At 38.1% G+C, this 26,784-nt stretch overlaps 2 protein-coding genes across 13 annotated transcripts in view; both read left to right on the forward strand.

Annotated features, from left to right (window-relative positions):
* Positions 1–19,279, forward strand: part of HIPK3 (homeodomain interacting protein kinase 3) — a 113,152-nt gene extending 93,873 nt beyond the window's left edge. For 5 of the 7 annotated variants that reach the window (XM_026111612.2, XM_064512927.1, XM_064512931.1 and 2 more), the window contains 12 exons: positions 30–116; positions 1,009–1,193; positions 2,013–2,172; positions 2,576–2,699; positions 5,795–5,916; positions 6,135–6,259; positions 6,340–6,528; positions 7,584–7,880; positions 8,797–8,937; positions 12,895–13,127; positions 13,427–13,554; positions 15,223–19,279. In XM_026111612.2, the coding sequence (XP_025967397.2) occupies positions 30–116; positions 1,009–1,193; positions 2,013–2,172; positions 2,576–2,699; positions 5,795–5,916; positions 6,135–6,259; positions 6,340–6,528; positions 7,584–7,880; positions 8,797–8,937; positions 12,895–13,127; positions 13,427–13,554; positions 15,223–15,699 (2,268 nt within the window). In that variant the 3' untranslated portion in view covers positions 15,700–19,279. Of the gene's footprint in view, positions 1–29; positions 117–1,008; positions 1,194–2,012; positions 2,173–2,575; positions 2,700–5,794; positions 5,917–6,134; positions 6,260–6,339; positions 6,529–7,583; positions 7,881–8,796; positions 8,938–12,894; positions 13,128–13,426; positions 13,555–13,652; positions 13,714–15,222 lie in introns of all 7 variants that reach the window. The other 2 variants (XM_064512930.1, XM_064512928.1) reach the window with 2 other exon arrangements.
* Positions 19,280–22,988: 3,709 nt separating this feature from the next.
* Positions 22,989–26,784, forward strand: part of KIAA1549L (KIAA1549 like) — a 145,004-nt gene continuing 141,208 nt past the window's right edge. For 3 of the 6 annotated variants that reach the window (XM_064512938.1, XM_064512939.1, XM_064512940.1), the window contains exon 1: positions 22,989–23,541. In XM_064512938.1, coding sequence (XP_064369008.1) covers positions 23,325–23,541 — 217 coding nt within the window. In that variant the 5' untranslated portion in view covers positions 22,989–23,324. The remainder of the gene's footprint in view (positions 23,542–26,784) is intronic. The other 3 variants (XM_064512943.1, XM_064512944.1, XM_064512942.1) reach the window with 2 other exon arrangements.

A 26,784-nucleotide genomic window follows, 5' to 3' on the forward strand; every position in this document is an offset into this window, starting at 1 on the left:
TAAACTCAGCTTTCCTTTTCTTTTTTGAGACTTTGGAAGAGCATGAGGCAGAGACAGGTATGAAGTCTAAAGAGGCCAGAAAGTATATTTTCAACAGTTTGGATGATATAGTGCATGTGAGTATTAAAGTATTCTTCCTTTGCAAAAGGAATGATGACAATGACTGATGAATTTTTTTTTAAATGTATAATTGAATTAAACACCTCTTTAGAATGTTTTTGATCGTGTATCGATGATATGCGTATACCTTGCTCTGAGGAAAATGTCCAACTATGTCAGTCTGTTTTATTTCTGTTTATAGAGATATTCCTTTGTTGTTGTTGTGTGTTAAGTAACTGTATTTGTCACAGGGGGAAAAAAATTAATTTTATCTATAATGTGTACTTTCTCTTCTCTTGTATGTGCCATTCTGGATAGAACAAGAACTCAGTATCCATCCTGCTAGGTTAACAATATTCTTTTTCGTCTTTTCTTTTCTTTTCTTTTCTTTTCTTTTTTTTTCAAGGAGACATTGACAGCTTCCCAAGTCATTTTGTTCGTAATTGTATTTCCTCTCTTTTCTCTAGCTTTATAGCTTTCCAGTTACTAAGAAAAGAAATGCTCATTCTCTCCTACTCCTTTATCCTGAAAAGAGAATCAAGTTTTTTTTCAAGATTGGCATACATATGTGTTTGAAAAGAGTTTTGAAGATTATCTCCATAATTTAAGTTAGACCATGTAAAGACCTCTATCCCAAATCTTACTTTTAAATTCTGAGTCCCAGACTTAGCGAGGTACACGGAATAAAGCCTTCCAGGGTTTTTAGCTGGGGAGAGTGCAAGAGGAGTACTTTGTGTGTGAAAACAGAAAGGATTCACTAATTCCAAGCCATCTGTTTTTGGATAAGCTAGCAAATTCACCTCACCCCACATGGTAAAATCACTGACTAATAGTATTTTAAAGCAGAAAAAAGTAATAGAAGGAAATAATTCAATATGTCTTTCATCTGACTGTTTTGTTCAATGCCAGGTGAACATGGTGATGGATTTGGAAGGAAGTGACCTATTGGCAGAGAAGGCAGATCGGAGAGAATTCGTCAGTCTGTTGAAGAAAATGTTGCTGATTGATGCTGATTTAAGAATCACTCCAGCTGAGACCCTGAACCATTCATTTGTTACCATGAAGCACCTCCTCGATTTTCCTCATAGCACCCAGTATGTTACACACAAACTATTTTTTAATTCCCTGTTGTAGTGATTCATGTGTATAATAGTATCATGTTTCTTCCGTATCAGGAAAAAGTAGTCTTTGGTCATTTCTCTAACATCCTAGAGAATTCTTTCAAATACTTGCAATATTAAATATGTCTACGTGGTCAAGAAAATTGTCTGAATAACTCTACATATGTGTCATCTTAAAAAATAACATTTAGAACAATGCTTTTTACAATTCAATTACAATTCATTACAATTCAATACAATTACATTCATAAGCTTAGATTATAAAATTTCAGCACTGCAGAGACTTGGGCTTGATTGTCAAAAGTATTAAGAACCTTAGTTCCTAACAGTCATTGAGAAATAGAGTAGACGTTCCTTCCTGGGATGAGCATCTCAGTCCAACACTTCTTTTTATGCATTGCATAATATGTAATACATTGAGAGATTTTTTACGGTTCTAGAATTAGGTATTTCGGTGTTGATTTCCTAAAATGCATGATCCATGAAGGAAAGAGCTTTTCATCCATTAGTTTTCTGTCTTATTTGCTTGTATCCAGTTATTAGAAAATGTTGTTAGATGCAAGGAGCAGGAAATAGCAATATTTTTCCTGATTTTAAAATAAGCATTGAGAAGGCTTGGCGCTAACATAATAATAGCAGTGTTTCTTTTTCTAATTCTGTGCATGTTGACCTTCTGTGAAACTGGAAACTCTGGGTTTTGAACTATTTTTTCCTTTCTCTGTGGAATTGTTTTATACATTTAACAATGGGAAATTCTAATTAAAGCAACTTTCTATTTTCTGTTTTTAATAGAGTGAAATCCTGTTTCCATATCATGGATATTTGCAAATGCAGATCAAATTCGTATGACTTAAGTAATCGCAATAAAATGTCACTTATGAGACCAGTTGCCTCAGGCAGTGCAGCTAATCTGACTGCAAGCTTCACCAAAATTGGCCCAGTAAGAAGTCAGGTAAAAACTTCTGTCATCTAAAAAATATCATTGATTAACTCTGTTAATGCAATTTATCTAACTAATTTCATAATTGAAAAAGGTATATCTGATAAGTTACAAAATCTTCTGTCTTTTACTCTTTTTTTTTTCTTGTTTTTATTTTCCAAATTTTAAAAAGTCAGGTTTTTTAAGTTTCAAAATCAGAAGCTACAAGTCAGAATCGTCATACTAAAGCACTGCTGTATTATGGTGCCCTCCAGTGGCCAGACGGGGTTATTTAATTTGATGTGTACTTGAAACTTTTATGTTAATACATTATTTTAGCTTTTTAGTATATTAGTAGGTGCTACAAGTATGTGTGAGAGAGGAATTTAGAATATTCACAGTTATAATGTTGCCTGTGTTGAATCTGTTCCAATAGGCTTTAACTGCATCTGCCCACTCAGTTTTGCACCAAGGGATACCACTGCAGGCGGGAACTGCTCAGTTTGGCTGCAATGACGTTTTCCAACAGGCGTTGATTATCTGTCCCCCAGCTATCCAAGGTATGTTCAACTGAAATTGTTACAGTTCCTGAAATACTGAGTGCTACTGCCTATTGTTAATGATATTTGAGTTTTTCAGTGTTTCTACTTAAGCTGTGTGTATATATTTATATATCATAAAAAGTCTAGGGAGTGAAAATCAGTCATGTGCTACTTAGTTGTTAAAAATACTGAATATACAGTTCATAATAGCATTGTCAACAAGAGGGTCCCTTGTGGTAAAAATCTATTATTTCTGAAATGTGTCAGTCTTGACTTCTGTTTTCCTTCTGATCGTTATGATACATTGTGCCCTTCTGAAAGAAATACCAAATCAGCATCAGCAGAAAATGATTTAAGGAATTTAGAGTCTCTTTTTTTCATTTGTTTTTAATATCACGCAGATAAAATGGAGGGCCATGATAATAGAATATGGGAGAAACCAAGGAGAATGAATAGCATTTTTTTTGAAACTGCATCCTTTGGATATCCTAAGGATAAGGAAATACAGTACTTTTTGTGATGATTCTATCTGGATAATAAAGCTTTATTATTCTAATTGCAAATGAATGTTTGACAAAACAGCTGGGAGCCTCTTGGGGATTCATTTAAGGACGTGGCTGGTGTATGTAAACAGTATGTATGTTTTCCTGAAGTATCACATTTACTGTCTTACGGTTGTTATGAACCAAGACACCTAGATAGAACTGTTGCAGCTTTCTGATGGCTGAAAAACACTTAACTGAATCTTAGCAATTTTGATTGAATTGTGCTGTGAGGAGGAGGTGGCAGCTTGGCTCAACTTTTCTTTATTGCAAGGATAAAAGATTTATTTGAAGTATATAATTTTGTTTTTATAAAAAGAAATAATTGGTTGAGGATTTAATTATTAGAATTGGAAGACTGTGAGGTGAAAACGCTAGCAGAGAAGTATTTCCTTAGCGTAGAAAATGACCACATAAGGAGATGCATCTTCAGGAGTCCATGTGGTGATGGAGCTGACATCCGTTTCTGTGAACAAATGCATTTACATCATGCAAACACAGATCTCAATGTCTGAGGAATCTCTAAAGCTTCAGTTAGATCGTGGTTAGACCAGACCAACAAAACTCTTGTTTTTCTGTTTGGCTGATCAGAGAGAGGCTGCTCAGAGCAGCCTTTCTTATCCTGAGTAAGAAACCCATTGCTTATGGAGAAGCAGATGTAGTTTATATTGTTTGCTTACTGCATTAGTCTTCCCCCTCTGAGGATGTAGTTTATCTCTTTTGGTAATGTCTGGAGCTGTTGAGATCAGCTCTTGAAAGAAGGGAGTTCATAGGAAGTAGAGGTTCCTCAGAATGATCTTCAAACTTCCTCCAAGTTCTCCAGCCTCAGTTTGAAGTTACAGAAATCAACAGACTCCATCTGAAAAAAGACATTTTACCTAAACAAAGAGCCCAAGAAGTCTTTATCTCTTGATAAAGACAGCTGAAGCAGTCTGCTGCATTAATGTTGTTTGTGGCTGCTGCTTCTATCTGGAGTTCCAGAAATGCCTGAGAGCTGCGAGTATTCCCTGTGCAGAGTGTCAGAGGCTGTATGAGCCAAACACATAGCTTTAGACAGATTTATTTTCTTCTGAGCATACTTAGTACAGGTAAGTAATTTTCTATTTAAATTGTATGTATGCTTTACACAATGGCACATTCCATACTTTAAAAACCCTACTGTTTTGATTATATCCAGATTAATAAAGCATTTATAGAAAAAGTAACAATTAAGGAAAATACTTTTTCTGTGATGTACATACTGTATTCTTAGTATGATGAATTTCCTAATTTAAGTTCTGATACAGCTTGAATGAAAGTAGTATATTGGTTTTGTCACATAGGTGAGAAATTGAGTTGCTGGCAAGGAAGTAAAAGGGATATTAATGGTCTCTGGCACTGCTTCAGCTTTTCCCTGCTTAGCTTCCCTGTACAGTACCCAAAGCGCTGAGTCTTGCTGCTTCTGGCAGAGCTGAGATGTTGCTGTTCTAGATGCCTGTGTGGAAAAAAGTTAGTCAACAGCACTTCAAAATTCCAAGATTTTGACAGACTGGTTAGAACTTAGTGTTGTACTGGGGCACGGTAGAATGACTTTAGACTAAAATAAATAAAGAAAGAAAATATTCAAGATCAAATTTAAACTAAATCTGCAGTAATATTTCCCTACCCTGACCCCCAAATGCACACCGCTTAGTCCTTGGCTGAAGCGCAAAACACAAGAAGTGGCATTAGAAGACAAAATTAGTATTTTCTCCTAGCTAGTATCTTTTAGCATAACTGTTCTGTTGTAATATTCTATTCAAAATATTTCTCTTTATTTTACGAGGTTATCTAAAATTAATAGTTGACGTAAACATCACAGCATTATTAAACGTCTGTTAATATCCAGTGGAAATAGCAAAATCCATATACAGTATGAGCTGCATTTTTTTCCTTCTACGCTCTTGCTGTAATGTTCCAGCTATGCAACAGTTTGCATTATTTTCATAAAAGGAGGGAGAGGATTATGGATTCCACTGAAAAGATTTGATGGTACACACAAAACTTAGCATTGTTTCTCACAAAAGAGGGGCATGACTAACAATAGGGGGCATTATACTTGTGGCTTTGCCTGCTGTAGAAGCTAAGAAGAAAGGGTTTCAGCTAGCTGGAAATACTAAAGGTGTGAAATGCATAGGGAGTCAGTGGTGAGCAGCTTTGAAATTCAGCTTCTTTTACTCTTGTCTGCTTCCTTGCAAATATTTTTTATGCAACTTGTGATGAAGAGTAAAATACTTAGCCTCGCAAAAGCTTCTGCTAATGTCCTTCTGCTTTCTACTAGTCTGTTTTCAAATTGTAGTTATTTGCAGTTCTTTCTGGAGATTACAACATCAAACATTTGTACAGATAAGTAATAGCACAAAAATCTTCTAGGTGTTACATTGATTTATTTGGCTTGAAGGGTCTAAATTATTGATGGGATTAGATCATAAATACATCCAGAAATATTACTTAAACATTAAGAATAATTTTATAACATTTGCATTTTTCTCAGAAATTATGCAGGAGTGATGTTGTGCTTAAAGCTTGTGCGTTTGTTGTCCTTTCTGATAGGAATTCCTACAAACCATAGCAAGCCCACAAGTTTCTCCCTGAGGGTGGACAGTGCCGTTCCATTGGTGACCCAAGCCCATGCAATTCAGCCGCTACAGATTCGAGCGGGAATCCTTTCTCAGGTTGGCTTACTTTAAACTGAAAATCTAATCATTTAGTAAGTATTTTTTGTGGAAATTGCTTTTTTTTTTTTGATGATATGCCCTGTAATTAGGGCATATTACTGTTTGCAATTGCTGTTTTGTGTGCAATCCCTCTTTTGTATTTGTGCTGAACTGCAAGCAGCTAATATAAATGCAGTCATTCACTGCATCATGAAATGTGCTCTGCTTTACAACAGACGTGGTCGAATCAGACCCAGCAAATACTGGTTCCTGCATGGCAGCAAGTAACGCCAGTGGCAGCTTCTGCTACTTCTCTAGCCTCTGATCCTGTGGCTGGCCCACAAAGGCTTGGAGACTGGGGGTAAGTCGACATATTTTTGTGTAACACCTTAATGGCTTTGGTTTAACAAACTCTATGGATGCAATTTAAATGACTTGCAGTGTAAAACTTCCTTTATTTCTCCTCAGGAAGATGATTACCCAGGGCACCCATTACAATTCAGTGATGCCACAGCCTCTTTTAACACATCAAATAACCTTGTCTGCCCCCCAGCCAATTAGTGTGGGCATTGCACATGTTGTCTGGCCTCAGCCTGCGGCTACCAAGAGAAATAAACTGTGTCAGAACAGGTTGGTAAAATACTTCTAACATTCATAACGTTCAAAGATATTAACCCCATTATTGCTGTTCAGTGAGCAGGGGGATATTCTATGAAATTGATGTGTTTGTTAGCAACAATTGTATTTAAATTGCCTTTTTGGGAAATTTGTCTTTCTGCCCTAATTTTTTCAGTGCTATTTTGGTAAAACAAAACAGATGGAAAAAAATATATGCACATAGCAAGAGCATCTAGTTCCCTTTGATTAGTCTATGCCTGTGATTATAGCAAAGTTGTCTTTATTGCCTTTGGGAAGGTATAAGAATATATTGAGGTAGTTCTAATGAGATATTCCTAAGCTTACATGCATGAGGGTGTATCAGGTTTAGAGAGCTAAAAATAGAGAGAGATTATATAATAGGGTTGCAGTATGCCTTAGAATAGTCTTAAGAATAATCTTTCTTTCACTGGTAGCCAAAAATACTCTTGCTGCTTGCTGAAGAAAATACGCCTCATTGCTATACAAATTATTTGCAAAGATGGGAGATGTTAAATAAGGGAAAAAGCACAGGTTATAAATGGCGATTACAGCAGACTTGTGTTAAGGCAGGATTTTATCCAAAGATTTTGAACTTTTGTTTTCGAAGAGATTCACTGGAAAATCTTGGCCAGGTTTTTTTTTGCTTTGGTTTGGGGTGGTGGGGTGTGGGGTTTTTGTTTTGGGGGAGCTTTTTTTTTTTTTTTTTTTTTCCCCAAGCAGGATTTTCATTCCTTATTTCCTATATAAGGAAATGATGCTTTCCATGTATTGTATTCAATTTTGTTGGAAAATTTTATCTTAGATTTTACTCATTTTGGATGCTGCAATGTAGCTTCGTTTTAGCGTATTTCTGGAAAATGTTCTTAATGTCTGAAATCGTATCTGCCAAGTATTTATCCTCGTGTTTACTGTTCTATGGCTTTCTTTTTATTCATTTAGAAAATTGTTGTTTTAGCCTACATTTGTCTTTTCGTTGAAAAACAGTACAGTTTCTAGGTCTGTTGGAAAAGATTCACTAAATGTCAAATGGTACGTTTTCTTCACAGAAGCAATGTGTTGCAAAATACCAATATCCAAAATGCAGCATTTGTATCTCCAAAGATAATTAACCTGAAGGCTGTAAAGAGACTAAGTTGTATAGAAGCACAGGACAATCATCACTCAGAAGGACGGGAAAGTAACTACTGCGAAGCATCGGTCAGGCTGGACCCTGATTCATCTCTTTCAAGCAAGCAGCGTCAGGCTATCATCATTGCCGGTTCCCCAAGCCCGGCAGTCAGCGTGATCACCATCAGCAGTGACACAGATGATGATGATGTAGGACGAACACATGCGCTGAGAGAGTAAGAACTGATACCTAATTTTATTGAAGTGTTATTTAAATGTAGCTGCATGCGTTATCACAGCTACTGTATTTAATCAAAGTACTTCTAATCACATTTCATTAAAAAGTTAATTCTGTAGCAGTATATTATTTAGAAGTAAAGAATTCTTTTAAAATTCTACCTCATTAATATATGCAAATGAGGCATTTACAACAGGAAACAAATACTTTACTATTCTTTTGTAACAGATTTGTTTAAAACATAATACTTTTAGATCTAGCATGATTTTTTCCTTAATACTGGCATACCCTATTTATATGTTGAACATTATTCTTCTGGTTTTTTTTTTTTTTTTTTTTTGAATATCATAACCAATTTTACTGGTCTAGCAGTAGCATATAATAGATGATTTTACATATATATGGGTAACAAATACTTCTTTAACTGTACTAAAAGGTGGACATTTGACAAAAGCAGATGCTGGGTGTGGTCCCCAAGAGGATTTTTCTTTCAGAGTTATCAAAGAAACATATATCATTTTAAATATAAAAGAAAGTTAATGTTTGAATTCATTTTCACTCCTAATGATCCTGAACTACAGGAACCTGCATTTTAAATCTGATCTTTGTCAAATGTTTAAAGGCTTTGAACTTTATTTGTAGTAAAAACTTGTTTTGGTATCATTTCAGTAATAAATTTATTCATTTAGTAAATTTCAAAAAAATGCACACTTAGTCTGGAAACTTCAAAAGAACTGTGAAATAATTGAAAATCTGTTTTGGATTAGAAAAAACAAGGAATTGGATGATCTTTTACATCCGAGGGGCCTTTTTTTATATTTGACCCTTTTTTATTCCTTAATTACACCTAAGTCAGTGGTGTGTAGAAAGAACAAATGAAAGATTGTATGCATGTTCACTTTTCTTTGTGGTAGGTGCAAAGGAAGCCTTGACTGTGAAGCCTGCCAGAACACGCTGAATATCGATCGTGTGTGTTCTCTAAGCAGTCCTGATAGCACTCTGAGTACTAGCTCCTCGGGACAGTCTAGTCCATCCCCTTGCAAGAGATCTAACAGGTAAAAAGTTGTGCTCTTTTCAGTTAAAAAAAATATATAATAATAATAACTTACAGTAGACTCAATTTGTATTAGGAATCTTGAAATTTTTATGATGTTGCCATCTGGTCACCAATAGTTGTAGGTGTGTTAATACTTTATGGTAGAGGCTGAATTATGTATTAAAAACATAGCAGTGGTCTATAATTGCACAATGTAGTTCTTTAAGTATGCTTAATAGAGCCTCCTCACTTCCTTGAAAATATAATTATACTCAAAACAGAAATATGCTGCACATAACTTTAGAAAGAAAATCTTCAGTGTTGCAAAATTAAATAAGCCAAAATAGAATGCAACAGATTAGAAGTTACCAGAATAACCTTAATTTTTGCACCCTTTTCTTCTCCCATTGTGTATCTTGTATCATAATCTTTAATGACATGGATGCCCTTTTTCCTCTACCAAACATAAGCTTTATTGTACAGTAATCAGTGTTCATGTGAGCAGCTCTTGAATAGTTCTAGCTTCATTGCTTGATGTCTAGCTTAAGCCTAAATTTTTTGGACATTATTCAAAATTCACTCTTAAACACTTCAGTGTAACTCTGAACTGTTTTATGGCATTTTTTCCTACAGTGCCCGAGAGCTTGGCACTAATGCATTTGTCTGTGTAATACTTATATAAAACATGGACCTGTGACATAGTTAGAAGTTCCCACTGACTTAGGATGTTCTGGCTGAGGCACCTACAGATTTTTTTTTTCCCTGTAATTTCGTTCTCTGCTCCTGTGTTAATATATTGAAACTTCAGTTCTAGTGGTGAGTACTTGGCACTTCTATGAATCAGATTCCTAGATACTAGCCTGGGTACCTAGAAAATTTTGGAATAGGTAACTTTTCACACTGGTGAAAAGTTTGGTTTAACATGATTTACTTAATATTGCATAGAAATTGTGTTACCTAAGGATAGAATCTATTTTTTTTCCAAGCAATCTGCAGCTGCCATAACCATGACCAAGTCTTTAATTTTTATTCTGCAGTTCACTTCCTAATTTCTGTAGAATAGCTTTCTATGTAGAAAAGAGTAATTCAAACTCAGAGCAATTTCACTGTGGAAAATGAGTACGACTGGAGTTCTAAGGGGAAAAAAATGTTTTTAAAAAAACAATGTGATTAATGTTCTATCACAGTGTGTATTGACAGGGCAGTAGAACTATAGTCTATACAAGCAGTTTTATTTGGTCTAAATTTTAGACAGTATGACTTAATGGTGCTTTTAACGTGTGATTTATTTTTATATGTATATGATTCTGTGTTTAAATAAAATAACACAAAACTCTCTATATACATTAAAAAAAAAATCAATGTGTGAAAATCTTTGACATCTCTTTGGTATTATGTAAGGGCTGAAATCTCTGGATCCAGTGAACAAATCTCTGCAATACTGGACACAGAATACTCTGATAGGTGGTGTGGGTTGGTATTCTTGGTATTGTTCAGGATTGGAAAGGGATACTCTAAGGGTGTGATGTGTATAGTTTGGATAGTGCTAGGAACAGTAGCAGGTTTTAAGTTTGCCCAAGACGCAGCTTTGTGTTACACTTAATCCACTTGCACGGGTGTTTTGGTTGGGTTAGTTTTCTCTTAAGTTACTCACCTGATCCAACTCCTTCTGCAGACACGCAATTGTTGGATCCAACAACATGGGTATGGTAATGGAGCACCTGGTTGGGCAAAGGGCATGAGCGAGAGCAGGACGTGGTTGTTAGTCCGGACTAAGTGTAGCATGAAACCAGACCTTCTGTGGAGATGGAGTTCCCAAACAGTCTGCCTGCTGAAAACTATGGACCATGTGCAAACTGACTTTATACAATCTTGCAATTTAGCTAATTCAGATAGATTTTTCATTTTTTAGGAGGACTTGATGTAGAAGATAATCTCAGCCAAATTTCTGCCATTTCTGGGACTTTGGAGATGTTCAAATAAAAATTTGCCAGAATAATATAGGTGGACAAAACCAGGTATTTTTCCCTAGCCTTATTTTCAAGCATTTTTCATTTCTGACTGTGAAACAAGAAGATAATTAACCAGAAACATTTCAAAAATTTAAGTTCAAACGGTTAAATATTGGTAAGCATTTAAGTAACAAGAAATTGGGTCCTAATCTGGGAAGTATCTGGCAGTTTTACTAGTTGATAATGGACACTGTCAGTCCTGCTTATGATATCCTTTAATATTGGGACATTCAAAAACTTTAGACAAGCTTTTATGAAGTCCTGTTTGTTTCGTCAGAACTACAAGGAACTGACCTCCAGCCCACTCTAGAATTCAGCTTTATGTCAGTAGCAGAGGAGAATGTTTCAGGATCTGGTTTTATTAGAATCCAATTTATATTAAATAATGTAATTAGTAATTTGTATTTCTATAGTCTTAACTTTTGATTCAGTTAACTACTTAGTAGTAACGGCATCACAGTTTGCTAGTTAAGCTATTCAGGATTACCTTGGTGTCTTGACTAAGACTACAGTTTTTTTGTGCTGGCCCTTATAGCATCAATGTACTTTTCATAAAAAGCTAAATTTTATAAATGGTTTTAGTTATACTGCCATAATTTATCACCGTGCTATAAGGACATGTTACATTAGCTGTAAAATCACTGTTGTTCTCCAAAACACTTAATGATATGTGTAGGGCTTATGAATTCATTGATATGTGCAGGTTTTAAGTTAAACATGTAAATTGGGGGTTTGATATGTTTTTCTAACCCATGGAAGTTCTTAGTTCTTGTTACTATCCTGTCTAATCAGGAAACTAGTCAGCATCTGTACTTATATATTCATTACCCCATACTGTCCATTTTAGCTCCTTTAAGTGAAGAATGTCTTTTGCTAAATATGTAATCTGTACCTGGCACAGTCCCAATTGAGAACTAGCTACATTACTGATTTATTTTTTTAAGGGTCTGTGATATACCTTTTAGATGTGTAATAAATAATACTTAAATGAATATCTTTTCTTGTAATAAACTTCTTCATAAATTAATTTCTTTAACCAGGTTGTTTACTATTTGTTCTCTACAAGGAATTTGGTTCTGGTTCCACTGATTTGACTGTAGTCTTGCTTTTGGCAGCTCTTTTTTAGTTGGCCTTTACCACCTCCTTAACCCTTTCTTCTGATATAAACATATGGCTTCAGTAAATAGCAAAGGCTGTTATTGCAAGTTGGTTTCTCCACCTCTTTTTTCCCCTTCTGTTTGCTTTGGTAAAAGCAGTGGTTGAATAAATGAGTTTGCATCACCTGACCAGCATGCATTTCACAGACCACAAATGCCAAAATTGCCACTGTATAAAAATAGGGTTTTATTTCCTTAATCTAAAATCTGTGAAAGAGAATCTATCAAAGTTGCACATGCAGTGCTCTCTAGAGGAGTGTAAAAGAGACCTGATTCTTCAGTAGATAAGATCTAGTTTAGCTCCTAGTGATTGGTGTGCAGATGGCAGAGAACTGTCTGCTATTGTGCAGAAAGCATCCTGAGCTTTCTGTAGCTGACTCTGAATATGACTGGTCAGGAGAGAGCTTTCCACAAACTCAGGAATGGGGCTGAATTATAGAAGGAAATTACTTCAGTAAGTTCTCTTTTGCTAGTGTAATAAGCATAGGGAGACCTTCGTATTCTGGTTCAGGAAGAAACAAAACTATCTTCAACCCTTTACTCTGTCTGAAAATCTAAATGATGCCAGGTAGATTACAAGTACGTTATTTGGGGGGGAAGTGTGTGCAAGTTACCTATCCAAATCTTTCTGTAAAAGTTATTTCTATCTTTCTCTGAACCTTATAATTTGTGAGTAGAATAAGTTTGAATATTCAACTGCCATCTGAATGCATATGCTTGCATAAGTAAAATGTAACATTTTTAACTGCCTTTGAGTTGTTCTATAAATTTTACGTGGTATTTTACCAAAAATGCATTTTTTGATAGTATGTCAGATGATGAACAGGAAAGTGGATGCAATACTGTAGATGGTTCCCCAACTTCGGACTCTTCGGGACATGACAGCCCATTTGTGGAAGATGGCTTTGTAGCCAACACCAATAAAAATACAGAAACAGCGTCAGTTAACTCTGAAACCAAATCAGCTGTTTGCACAGTGGTGGTGCCACCAATGAGACTTGAAAACAGATTACATCTTGATGAACAGATGGTGAATACAGGTAAGTTAGTCCAGATGGGTTTTTCTTTCTATAACAATAGACAAAAATAGAAATTTGAATAATTTATTCAATAGCAATATGTATGAAGATTTTGATTTACATATGTATCTGCTGAGCTGTAAATAAACACTTCCAAAGTGAGTTGTGTTTTTTAAACTTCAGTTATTCTATTACTTGACTACTTTTCACTATGTAAATTCCATCTGGTAGTAGCTGAAGCAAATGAAATTTTGCCTTTGGATTGTTAGAAGAGAATAATGACAACAAAAGCATAATATTTTTCATTTATATCTTGGAAGATACTATGTGCCAGCCACTGAAAAAGGGTCAGTCTGTCCTGGGAAGAATAAACCAGTCTTCTATGATGGGAAATCGTCAGCAAAAATTGACATCAGCATTCCATCAGCAACATAAAAACTTCAGTCAGGTATGTGTAATTATTCGTATCTAAGAAATATTATTACTGTCTTGGTTCCAAATGTGCTGAATGCTCACAATTTTAATTGGTGTAAATGGCAACTGCAGGTTCTCAACAACTTGATTGCAGACGTGTTCAAATCTTGAAAAGTGGACTGCAATTTATTGGGCAAGTCATATGTATCTTTTATTTTTTTTTTGACATTTCCTTAAAGCAGCTGGCTATATTTGTTTAAAAAAAAATGTTATCCTGAAAAAAATTATCAACACCTACATTAAATTGAAGCACGAAGCAAAACAGAATAAATCCTAGTGTATCTTTTTCCTATATCCAAAGGCTAAAATGCATACAATATGTAGTTGGAAACTGAGGCTATGTTTGAATCTTGTTTGGTTAGCAGTGCGAAGTGTTTGGAAATCCCACAAATATGTCTGTGTGAAAATACTCCTAGTCTGAAAGTATCCTGAGCTGAAATAAAGCTTAACCTACCCAACTTGTTCTGACCCTTGCTGCCAGGTAATGAAGTTGGGGGGAGGTTGTGATTGTATTCTATCCATTGTAAGAAAACACCCAAAGCTAATTTAAAAGCCACTTTTATTACTATTATCCAACAATGTAGCAAATGTATCTGCTGTGGCTGAGAACTGAAGTTGACACATGGCATGGATTAGGTTCAAGTCCCTTTTAATTAATGAATTTTGAGCTGTGGCTATGTTGAGCTTTTAGGTATCCAGGGGTGCATTTAATATAACAACAGTACCTGTCTGTATAGCTCTTGCAGAGTAACTGTGAATACTAATTGCAAGTTAAGTATTAAATGCAAGTGTGCATTTACCAATAATGACTTGAATAGTTTAGATTGAAAGAAACATTTTGGTGGGCGACACAATCTCTCCTTTTGCATGATTGTGTTAGAAGGATTGATTTAATTTAATTCTGAACAAACCTTCATACGATCAGCATAGTATTAATTTTAATCACTTCAAGGACTGCAGCTCCTCATCCTCTTGGCAGAAAGTGGAACTTTTATTTTCATTTGAAAAATTATGCTAATCCTTCCTTCTGTGGTAGATGCCCTTGTGGTTTAAACTCTGTGCCATTTAATGGGAATAATTGATTTTTAGTCTGTCTCTTTATAACTGTTAATGATTATCACATCTTTCTGTGATCATAACCCTAGACTTCTTTTTGCCTAGTTGTTTCAGATATTTTTCAATCCGTTTATTATTTTTTCTGCTCTCCTCTAAAATTTCTCTCCTATTTGTCCTCTTTGTGCCTCATTATGGTGCCCAAACTGAATGCAGCACTTCCAATTGATGCCAAGCCAGTGCTGAGTAGAGTGGAATAAGCACCTTGCTCATGTGATACATGGTATTTCTGTTAAAACAGCCCAGCATGGCATTTTATCCCTTTTTTTCCTTTTCTTTCTTTCCTTTTTTTTTTTTTTTTGCAAGAGCATTAAAATAACTTGTGTTCTGTTTATCATCTCTTATTGTCAAGATTTCCTGTCTGTGCTACTATCTAAATAGCTATTTTTTTTTAATTTAAGCATTTAATTATTCCTGTCTCTGTATTTCTCTTGATTTTAAGTTAATTAGTTTTAGTGCATTATTCCATTTTTCAGACTGTCTTTATACTTTGCAATATTAACACCTGGCCATTTCTGTGTATGGACAGGTTCAGCACTTTGGATCTGGGCTGCAGGAGTGGAACGGAAACTACGGCCATCGAAGACAGCAGGCTTACATCCCAGCGAGTGTTGCCACTCATCCTTTCTCCCTGCCCCAAGGAAGTCCCAATCCCACCACCGTGCACGCGCATCTGTCTGGAAGCACACACCTGGGAGGACAGCCTGCTATTCTTCCATATCCATCATCGGCGCCCCTTAGTACTGCTGCACCCGTTGCCCACCTCCTTGCCTCTCCATGTACCTCAAGACCCTTATTACAACATCCAACGTACAATATATCTCATCCCAGTGGTATAGTTCACCAAGTTCCAGTTGGCATAAATCCCCGTCTTTTACCTTCCCCAACCATTCATCAGACTCAGTACAAACCAGTTTTTCCACCGCATTCGTACATTGCAGCATCACCTGCTTACACAGGATTTCCATTGAGTCCAACAAAACTCAGCCAGTATCCATTTATGTGAGAACTCAAGTACAGTATGTTGAGGAAGCTCAATGATACAGAAGTTTGATTTAAGAAGAAACATGGTATTTATTAAATATTAGCCATGGCACAACAGGAAAATTATTTTTTTGAATCATGTAGACTTGGGTGCAATTTAAACAACTCTGAGCTTTAAAGAAAAAAACAAACTCACTTTTAATGTGTTTTGCACATTTGGTATAACTTGTCTTTGGTCATGTTATCTTCTTATATAGTAACTTTAGACAGGTGACTTACAGGAGCAGAAATCTGATTTTGCTCCTGCTATTTTTTATAAAATTGCCTTCTAACTAGTGCAAGACACGCCTACATTTGGGAAGCCATTCAGTGTACAGAATTAGAGCAACAGATGCACATACGTCAGCAGAACAGTGTAGAAGTAAATTGTTTGTATTATGTATCTTGGTGTTTAAATGTTGAGTCACTTATCTAAAAGTTGAGCTGTTGTTCTTCACATTGCATGTGTCTTTTGCATGGGCAAAAAAAAAAGCCTAAACATTGCTCTTAAATGTTGTTGTCCTAATAATCTCAGCTGCATTGTAAACTGTTCCCACACATAGTGCCTTAAATATTTGAGGTTGTTAATGTTATTACTTATATATAAATGTTGAGGACTGCAGCACTTAAAAATTCAGATCTGCTGGGTTTTTTTGGGTTTTTTTTGTTTGTTTTTTTTTTTTTTTGATAGAGTAATGCTCATTTTGGGTTTTGTGTGGTATGATTTTAGTATTGGGTGTTTTTTTCCTTATCAGGAAGGCAGCATGTTTTGCTCTAGCTGAGTTTTGCTGTCCTTTTTTTTTCCCCCAGAATGATCTAGCTTCAAAAAAAGACTTCAGTAGTGCTTAAGAAAAGTTGATTCAGTAGCTATTGAGTAGTGACACACAACACAGTATTTCATACTGTTAAATGGAACTGCAATACAATCTAAGTAGTTTATTTTCAAAATGTTTGTCTAATTGGATATAATAAAATGTTTAGAGGTGCAGTAGGCATGATTTTGACTAGATAATGAAAGAAAAAGCAAAGTGCTCATTGATTCATGATGTGGTTTCATCTTAGCTTGAGCAAACCATGCAGTATTTAATAAATAGTAGCAGAATATTTACTATTGAAGCTTGAAAAGATGTGAGTTCTTTGTGTGCAATCTTTCATTTATGCATGGGAGAGATTTTAGTCTTTTTACAGTATAGTATTTGTTTTAGCCTGTTGCGGGTGTTTGCTTATTTAATACATTCCGTCAGGGACGTAAATTACATGCTTTTTGCATTATTTTTTTCCTTAGGAAGTGTGTCTTCTTGTTTTGTTCAAATGAAGTTGCTTTTGCAGCACCAAAGACTTAATCATCCATTTCCTATAAAAGGTAGCTACTTTTTTCATAGACCTCAAGTATACTGTAGTGTAGAGATGGGATTTAAAGAAGGTATTAAACTGAGGCTGTGTTTTAGCTTATGGGCAAGTAATAAATTGTATCATTTATCTTGAATGTATCATAGATAAGCTGCTATATAATGATTGCCACTTCAGATAGCTGTGAAATTAGGTGATTAACTAGTTCTTTCTTAGCCTTCTAATTTCTGTACAAGTCTAATTACATGAAATAGAAACCGGGTTTTGATTTTATTATTTTTTAATTTTGTTTTCATGTTTGGAGTGTTGTAACTACTATATTGTAAATGATGGAAGATGATTGCATATGTTTTTTTGGGGTGTGTTATTTGCATCAGTATTTTATCTCCATTAACTTTGAGCTCATCACTGCATATAAGTGGATGTATCAATGTAACTTAATTTTTTTTTATGTTTTCATATTGGCATTGTGTAGACACTTAAGCTGCATCTTGCAGGCTTGACTTAACTTTTTTTAAAACAAAAAATCTGGAATATAATCTTTGCAATGTTGACTGGAATAAGAGTGCAAAGCATTTGATTTTTAACTGTCAATAAGCTAATAACTGGTAAACTTTTTCTTTACTCCACTAACACAAGCAGTGTTTTATTTAATGAATGTCTGAATGAAATAAATGTGCCTACATTTGATTTATTTTTTAAATAACAACTAAAATACAACAGTATTAGATCATAAAAAAACAGTACCAGCAGTACATTTTTAATCACACTGAAAATTAAGAAATCTAACTTTTCCCAAAACTTTCAGTGTTTTTAGTAATCAACTCTATGCATTTTGTACAAGTATAAATGTGTATATAAAATATACATTAGAAATTAGGAGTATCCTGATTAATTTGAAATCTTACCAACACATACATGAAGCCTAAATATATGGAGTCAAGAAAATGCTCAAATTGGATATCCACCTTATCACTTCAAACTTGTACTATATGGTCCAACAGATTATTTTCTGTTAACTCCTTTGTGTTGGGAATTGATTTTTTCTTTCTTTCTTTCTTTCTTTTTTTTTTTTTTTTTTTTTGGTACTTACTCCATTGCAGGCAATGGACACACCAAGAATCACCAATGCAAATGGAGTAAATGAATTTCGTATTGTGATAACAAAAATTACTGCATTTTCTGTGGGGCCATGGGGATCTTCATTCGTCTAATGTATTTACTGTGCTTTCTTTTTACTGTGCTAAGGTATTAAGCTAAATGTGCTTGTTAAATTGACACAATTATCTGTGTATCACAAGAGTATCCTATCATATGCAGTAAAAAACTGCTGTAAATGGTGCCCCAAATTAATCTGCTGCTCTTCCTATGTATTGTAATTTTAGAAGTGTTTGCATTTCAATGAATGAAATATTTGGGATTCTGCCCCAGTTTAAATTCAGAATAATGGATGACTTTTCCCCAGTCTCGCAATACATTCTGAGAGAATGGACTCTTGTAACAGCAAGTGTCCAAGGGCTACCTGCAGAGAGAAACTTTCAGGGAGAGGGCCTTTTCTGTGGAAAAAAAAGTCATCCTCAAGAAGCATTTATACGTTATTAATGCCTTTTTTAAATAAAACACTGCATGACTACGGAATTGCATATTTGCATATTACTTTAATTTGCAAGATTTTATATGAATTTCTTGTGTTCAATTTTTAACTTTACTTCAGGGTGTTTTATTGGTCAAATATGCTACTGTATTAACTTTTTTGTTTTAATTTTAAAGTCTTCTGTTTTTACTGCTAATTAATTTGGTTTGTGTTAAGTAAAAGTTAAATCACACTGCAAGCTGTAGGAAGATTTGTTCTAGAAGTACCCAGTGATATAGACTTGATTAATAAGTTCGAACTGTTACTGTTTAACAATTTGTAGACTTGTGGCTTTCTTTTTTTTGCTTTGGATTTCTATGCTACACTAGTTTGCCATGTAGCAATTGCACTGTGCAATATTACAATATGAGGACTGGGAAAATTTTTTATGGATGTAATGTCTCTTACAGTTTGCGATAGTATTTCTTTCTAGTTCTCAGTGATTTAAATGTGACCAAGCCTTCTGTACTTTGTCACAAAAAGCGGGTTTTCCAGGTGACTATTTTGGTGAGTGTCAAAATAAGAATTTATGGTGTATTACTGTCGAGATTCACTTTGAATTAAAATATATATTGCAGCAGATGGTTTTTTGGTGACTTTTATTTTTGTTATGTCAAATCAGGGCTGGATCAAGTTCACGTGAGGGGTTCTAAGTCTCAAACTCCGATGTAATCATTGGACTAAGCTTCTCTTCATTTTGAAAATTTAAGTTTTAGTAACTTCCAGGGCTTGGTCAGGAGAATGTTGAAAATCTGCATTTAGTATAACCAAACCTGAAGGTTCTTTGTCCTGGATGTCCCACTTTTACAACCTTAGGAAAAGATGATCTGGCCCAGATATAAGCAGATACATTGCTGCTGAAGCTTGTACGGAGCCTAGGGCAACTGCTGCCTGGACAGCAGGGAGGGACTCCTGCTGCTGCAGATGGCAGAGCCCTGAGTGGCCCCATGCTGTCAGTGCCTCCAGATGGCCTAACTGGTGCTGACTTGACTCCCATGGAAGACACGTTTGCCTATATGGTAGTCAGCCAAGTGTGCTAATTCTATCGTTGGGTTACAGTATTTACTGAAATCTACTGGTTTAAAGCCTGTCAATAAGCAGGGTGTTGGGTCCATGTATTTATGAAGCAGTATATCTTGTGTGCTTAAAACCACATGTAAGATACTGTCATAAATGAAACGTAGACCATTAAACTGACAGTGTAATATACTTTAATACCAAAATGTTTCAGAAAGCTTTACTTTGCTAAATAGAAGGCATTACTGTTACTGATCTTCTGCTGTTGCTTTTTCTTCTGTGCAAGCGGGTCATACCATCTGACTAAACTCTTCCTGCAGCATTACCCCTTAGAATATGTGAGAATTAATCTTTGTCTGAATTCTCCAGACACCTCTATTACGTTTTTTATTACTTTTCATTCTTTACATTTAGACTTATGCATGTTGACTTTTAAATGCATGTTGAGAGTAATATCCATATCTCACATTTCCCATAGAACATAGTGCCAGTATTTTGATGTATTTTATCATCTTGATATTTGGAAGCATCTAATAAGCAAGGAAAGGCTGCCTGAGCCTGCCCTAGGTAGTATGGTGTCCATGAAATCCTTTCCAGTCTTGCTTTTCATTAGTAATAATGTCAGGTGTCCCCTATGCTCCTTCCCATCCTTTTTTGTACCTGGGTTTTATTCCTCATTTCAACCAGGGTCACACAGATGTCCTCAACCTGTCACTCTGCACGAAGATAGAGTCCATGGAAATGTGAGTTTCAGTCTCAGTGTGGATGATGTACTGTTATGTTGCACAGTATAATATTCTTCTTTCCCAGCTAGAGCCATACTGGTTGCATAGGTGAAATAATCAACAAAATAAAGCTCCTTAGCCAAGAGTAGATTTTCACTGGCATGAAGCACCTTGACTCTCTTATCCATCATGAGATATCCTTTCTACCATATAGGCTACTTTCTAGGATTAAGAATACCACAGCTGAGGGGAACTGAGTTACAAAGAGATATGCTCCACCTCCCTATTCCATTTGTGAAATCCTGTAAGGGAGTACATGGGCAACATGCAGGTACTGCTTGCAAAGAAAAGTCCCTGATACCAAGTGTATGCAGCATGTGCACACCATACTAGAACATGTATGTAGGAAAACAAATCTCAGTATCAAGTATGGATGCACACATACCCTCCCAGGAGCTTGAAATTACTTTTCTGGACAATGATGATAAACAAAATCTGGGAAGGTTGGTTTAGGAAGTAGTTAACTACAGTTAGTTGGTAAAAACGTACTGATTTTCCCTAGTTGTAAGGGATCCTATCTGTTCATCATTCTGGAAAGTGTGCACTTTTTTTATCCTTTGAAATAACAAATGTGCTAGAGATTCATGATTTAAAGATTAATTTTGTTATATAATGTATAATAAAAGATGAATATATATCTAGTGATTAAGAACTAGATCAGGAAAAAAAGGTAAAAATCAACTTATTGTTGTATCTATTAGAAAGATCTAGTTATGACAAAAGCTAGAAAAAATGAAAATAATTAAATGGTTTTTACACCGATTATAAAAGGTACCACTAGAGGGCCCTGCACTAAATGTTAGCCCTAAAGAAATGAGAATGATGAGTAAGCTATCCATTTTACTATAATAATCATAAAATTGTCATCTTTTGTGGTAGATAATTATTAGCGGTCATCATGTAGAAGCAAACTTTGCATAGAATGAATTAGTGATTTGAGGAAAAAGTGAGTAAAACAGCACAAGTGGGACATATTAATGGTTGAGTATTGGTAATATTCTGAATGTGCTAAACTAGATAAATATGTAACTGCAGGTCATCATTGCAGTGGGGATACTGTGAATAGCTGGGCAGCTGTATTTAAAGCTGTGGCTAGCTGATGCTGAGGCTTATTTTACCTCAGATTTGATCTGTAAGAATTTATCAAAAAGAATTCATCTTGCTTTCTGCTGAAGTTGCTCTGATGTGATGACAGCTTTCCTGCACTTCAAGCACGGCTTGTACCCTTTCAGAAACAACTTTCTGGAGCGCAAATTCTGCCCAGAGCCTACGTTCAGTTTGTTCCATCTTCTGCCATCTCTGTCTGACCACACGCATGATCTGGGAACTAAAAGAACTGAAGGAACAACTGCTAGGGGAAAAAAAATGTTACAAAGAATAAAGAATTTAAATGGCAATTATAGAAAACACTACATGAATTACAGTGATGTTTGGTCTGACTGTAATCGAGGCAGCTTCTGCCTCTTGCTGCGGCTCACCATCACTGATATTTGTAATAAAACTGATAGTACTATTAAGCCAGTTGGTTTCCTGTTGTGCACTTAAGCATCACAGAACCTCTAATCCTTCGAAGTTTCCCTTTCGTCCTGGAGGTCTAAGTGTGGCTGGCAGAGAGGGAGTTACCAAGGGACTGTAGGAGAGAGGGGTGAAGAGACAGGGCCACCTGTGTCTTTGCACTGGTTAGCTGAGGAAATGGCTTCCCTGCTGCCCTTCCGTCAACCCCAGCAACATCTTCCACTTGTCTGTTTTCAGAGCTGTTTCTACGCTGGCAGAAAGCCATCAGTGCTGCTTTCTGTGACAGGTCTTGGGCTGCTCTCCAAGAAGAGGCATTTGCTGGTCCCCCAAACAACGTGGCCCATCGTTACAGAGGTCCCAGCAGTTCCTGGCCTGAGCCTCACAGATGTACCACCCGGCAGCAGGAGGCCTCCATGGTGAGCAGAAAGAATTTATAGTCAGATGTATTTTGTATTACATGTAAATAACTCCACAGCACTACTGCTCCAACTGTACTATTCAAATAACATATATTCTGGGGAGAGCCACGTGAGCACACACAGCTTCATTTGCACCTCAGCTACAGTGCTGGACACAACCGCCTTTAAACCCTCCCGCACGGCCCACCTTTCCCCGTGCGTCCCTGCAAGGTCAGGGGGGCCAGCACGGGATGGCAGCCCCCGGCTCGAGCAGGGCGCTTTGTCTGCCTGGCAGCAGCAACGGCCCCACCGCCCCTCACCCCGTCCGCGCCAGGCTGCCTTCGGACCCGGCACGCGGCCGGCCCCCGCTGCCCTCGCGGCCCCGCCCGCGCGCCCAACGGTCGCCCGCGCGCCCAACGGCCCCTGGTGCCCAACGGTCGCCCGCGCGCCCAACGGCCCCTGGTGCCCAGTGGCCGCTCGCGCCCAACGGCCGCGCAGCCCTGCGGGGGTCCCCGCGGCCCTGGCAGCGCCGCCTCCGCTTCGCGCCTCCCCGCTCGGCAGCCGCTGCGGAGGAGGGCGGGGAGCGGGGCCGGCACTGGTTGCTACGTGAGCCCTTTGTCGATGAAGCGCCCTTCCCCGGCCGCCAGCACCCTCCGGAGCCGGAGGGGCAGCGCAGGCGCCGCCGAGGGGCCGCGGCCCCGCATCCCTCCACCTGCGGCGGGCGCCCGGGCAGCGCCGCCGGCACCATGAGGGCCCCCCCGCTGCTCCTGCGCCGCAGCCGCCTCCCCTCGCAGCCCCTGCTGTGAGAGCGCCGCGGCGCGGCACAGCCCCCGCACCGGCGGCGGGGCCATGGGCGGCGCTGCCCGCTGAGCCGCGGAGCCGGCGCGGCGCGGCCGTGCGAGGCGCGCAGATGGCGCGGCGGGCGGCGGGCGGCGGGCGGAGCGGGGCGCGCCCCGCGGGGTCTGGCGGGCTGCCCGGCACCGCGCCGCCGCGGGCGGCCGCCGGCGCTCCCGCGGGCCGATGCCGGCGGCGCTGCGGGCCGCGGGCCGGCGGAGCGGCCGTCGCCGAGGCCGTGGTGCTGATGGGGGTGATCGCAGCGCTGCTCCAGAGCGCCCGGGCGGAGCAGGGTAAGAGGCGCGTCCGCGCGGGAGCCGCTGGGGCAGGGGCTTGGCCGCCGCCGGGAGCGTGGTGTGCCCGCTCCTCCTCGGGGAGAAGACGCCGCTCGGCAGGGAGGGATGGCGGCGGGGGGAGCCTCGGGCTCTCCTCAGTAGAAGTTGCGGCCGCCTGCACGATAGCCTCACCTCGCTGTGATGGCAGAGGGTCTCCTACGTGTCAAACGCCTCGGTTTCAAAGGCTGAGAGATTCGAAACAGTGAAGTCTATCTTATGCCTTGTAATATTGTGCTTGTGGAAAAATCCAGACTCCTCTTCTTTGTCACCGGCATCTTTTCTTACCCGCTCTTTGAGCCGAGGCTCATTTATGAAAAGGGAACGCTAGGGTTTCTGCCTTTTTCCGCAGATGCCCTGCACTGCAATCATCTCTCTGCTCTTTCTGGCTGACAGACACATAGCATCTTCTCCTCTGGGACGGTCCAGCTGGATTAGCTCGTATTCCTCGCAGGGAAAGAGGGACCGCGGGAGCCTTTGTTACCCGCAGGCTCCTTCCCGGTGCTCCGGGGGTATGTGGCGGGGAGGCGGGGGCGAGGAGGGGCAAGCGCCGCGGACACCCCGTGCCGAGGCTCAGATGCAGCTGAGGTCTCCCAGGAATTTCTGGGTTGTGTTTTTCCCTTTTTCCTTGACTCTTCTGAGTCAGACAGGATTCGGTGCTCTCTCTCGACTTCTTACAGTAGTAGAAATACTCGCTGGCCTCAACGCAGAAATGATTACTGTTGATAGTGGTTATTTTGTGTGCCAGATATAGATGCCAGATATAATTCTAAGGCTACGTTAGCATAACGACAACAACAACAAAAGACTGAGATTGATATATGGCTAGATTAATCCTCTGGATTTAAGAAAAGAGTAGGAGTGTGGATGCACGTTTTGAAGCTGTTAAAATGAATGTACAGTCATCATGTACCATTGATGTCAGTTTTACAGCCGTAATATAATAAGGTTTCTCATTTACAGGTTGTAAGTTGGTGAAACAGTGCTTCATACTTCATTACTTGTTCTGAATGTGTAAATATTGTGGTTGGATTTATCTCTATGTGATAAATTGACCTATGATCAGAGGAATGGATAATTTTTTTACCTGTGTTTGCAACTCAGCCTGGATTTCATATGAACACTCCCTCCACATCTAAATTATGAAGTGAAATTTATCTTCACTCTGAGGTAGCCAGTCTCTCATACCTGAGTTTTAAAAGCTGAGGTAGTCCTGATAATGGAATATGATACTCTTGACACTGGGTCACTAGAGCCAGTAGTAGAATGAGGGTATTTGTATTGTGTTTGTTCCTTTGTGGTTGTTATGTCCTTATGACATATTCATTATTTTGCCTTTAAGCATCAACATCAGTTTATAGGAAGTCCAGCAGATTTTTAAAATATCTATGTGGGCATCACATAGCTGATGGCTTGAAACAGAGAGGTGAGAATCCACAATAATGCTAAGGCAAAATACATGACTGTAGTACACAAAGCACACAAAGTGAAAAATACATCCACCAATAGACATTATATGGGAATTTCAGGCAATCAGAATGTAATAAGGTTGTTATTTTACAGTAGTTAATATGTTGCAGTCAATACTTTGCAGAGTTCAGCTGAAATTGCAAGCAAAACTTTATTATTCGTATGCAGTTTTTATAATTAATTATAATTGTTAATGTGCATAAGTTTAATGCTCATCAACATAAAAAGCTCTGTCTTCCAGTGAGATACAGCATGTGAAATACTGTCCCCCATTGAAGTCAGTGGCAAAACACACTGGTAGAGCAAGAATTAAATTCAAAACATTAATTTTGTCCAAGAAGGTTAACTTCTGTATATCGACATAGTCTGGTCTGTATATAATTCTGTATTTCTGTTAAGCAAACTTGCTTTTACTGATTTCTGTGATTATTATTCTAATATTCTGGTTACTATGGCAGGTCTACAACCATGAAATCCACGTAGCATTATATGACGCATTAAACAATGGGAAGAGCATTTGTCATGTACGGTTATTACCACAGCTTTCTCCAGAGGGGAATATTTCTACATATGGGGAAATTGTATGAATGTATGTGCTCATGCACAGATACATGCTATGTTCTTTTGTTGTGTTTATGTGCAATATGCTGTACCACTGTGTGTGAAGAAAAAGCAGGGAACTTTGGGCCTGGAGGGTAAAGAGGGAAATTTTACTCTAGTGCTAGTTCTTCAGAGGACAATTCATAAGCTTCCTGATACCTGAGCTGATTTCAAATAGCTGTGATAACAATATTATCTAACAAAAATTTTATTTCTATTGACCTTGATAAAAACTCAACACAAAGCGAAGCCTGAAAAGGGATCCTAACAGGACAAGGCATTCAAGGTGTTGGGCTACCAGCTGTTAGGAGCAGCGAGAGTGGTTATCTCAGTATTTGGGACTCGGAACCAGGCCTCAGTGCTGGTCTGTGCTTCTGGACACTTTCACCATTGAAATGTAAGTGCTTAGCTTTGAGACAGTAGATGGGGTGGAAAATATCTAATTTTAGAAGTACCAAAAGTTTTTTTGTTTCTTTAGCAGAATACGTACAAAACTGCTCAGTGAGATGCAAAATTAATCATTCACTTCTGTAGTATGTCTTCCCCATGACCATGTTTGAATTCAGATTGTTGTATGTGAGCACTAAAAATAAAACTACATTGCCCACCATAATAAGAAATACCTAACCGTGATTTCTGACGTATTATAGAATAACAAGTGCAAAAATTTTACTAGTATTGCTTTGACAAACTGAATATATCTGTCAAGAAAGGGAAAAGTAATGATCCAGAGAAATGAAAGAGTGAGAGGACAATCTAGGATTGAATCCTGCCATCATCTAACTAAGTAAAAGTCCTTAGTGAATGATCAGTATGAACCACGGACAGCCATTTAACTTGGGGGAACAGAAATGCAGTTTCTGTAATGGATGGAACTTTAAAAGGCCGCTATTGAAAGCTGATCTGCTCTCAGTGGACCATTTCTCAACCATTAAATACACATCACACTACCTTTTGTTTGAGTAAAGCAGAAAAAAGGATAATTGGCTTACAGCTGTATTGCCCATTAGCTTAGGCAACTGATCAGAAGGGCTGGCATGAGGTGCTTGGAGATAAAAAGTTTTAAGAAATGTTAAAATCTACCCTTTATGCATTTCATCCTCCTCCTTTATACTTGTTTGTTAAACCTTTTTG

This window comes from Dromaius novaehollandiae, chromosome 5 (assembly GCF_036370855.1).
Source record: "Dromaius novaehollandiae isolate bDroNov1 chromosome 5, bDroNov1.hap1, whole genome shotgun sequence".
NCBI classification, from domain to species: Eukaryota; Metazoa; Chordata; class Aves; order Casuariiformes; family Dromaiidae; genus Dromaius; species Dromaius novaehollandiae.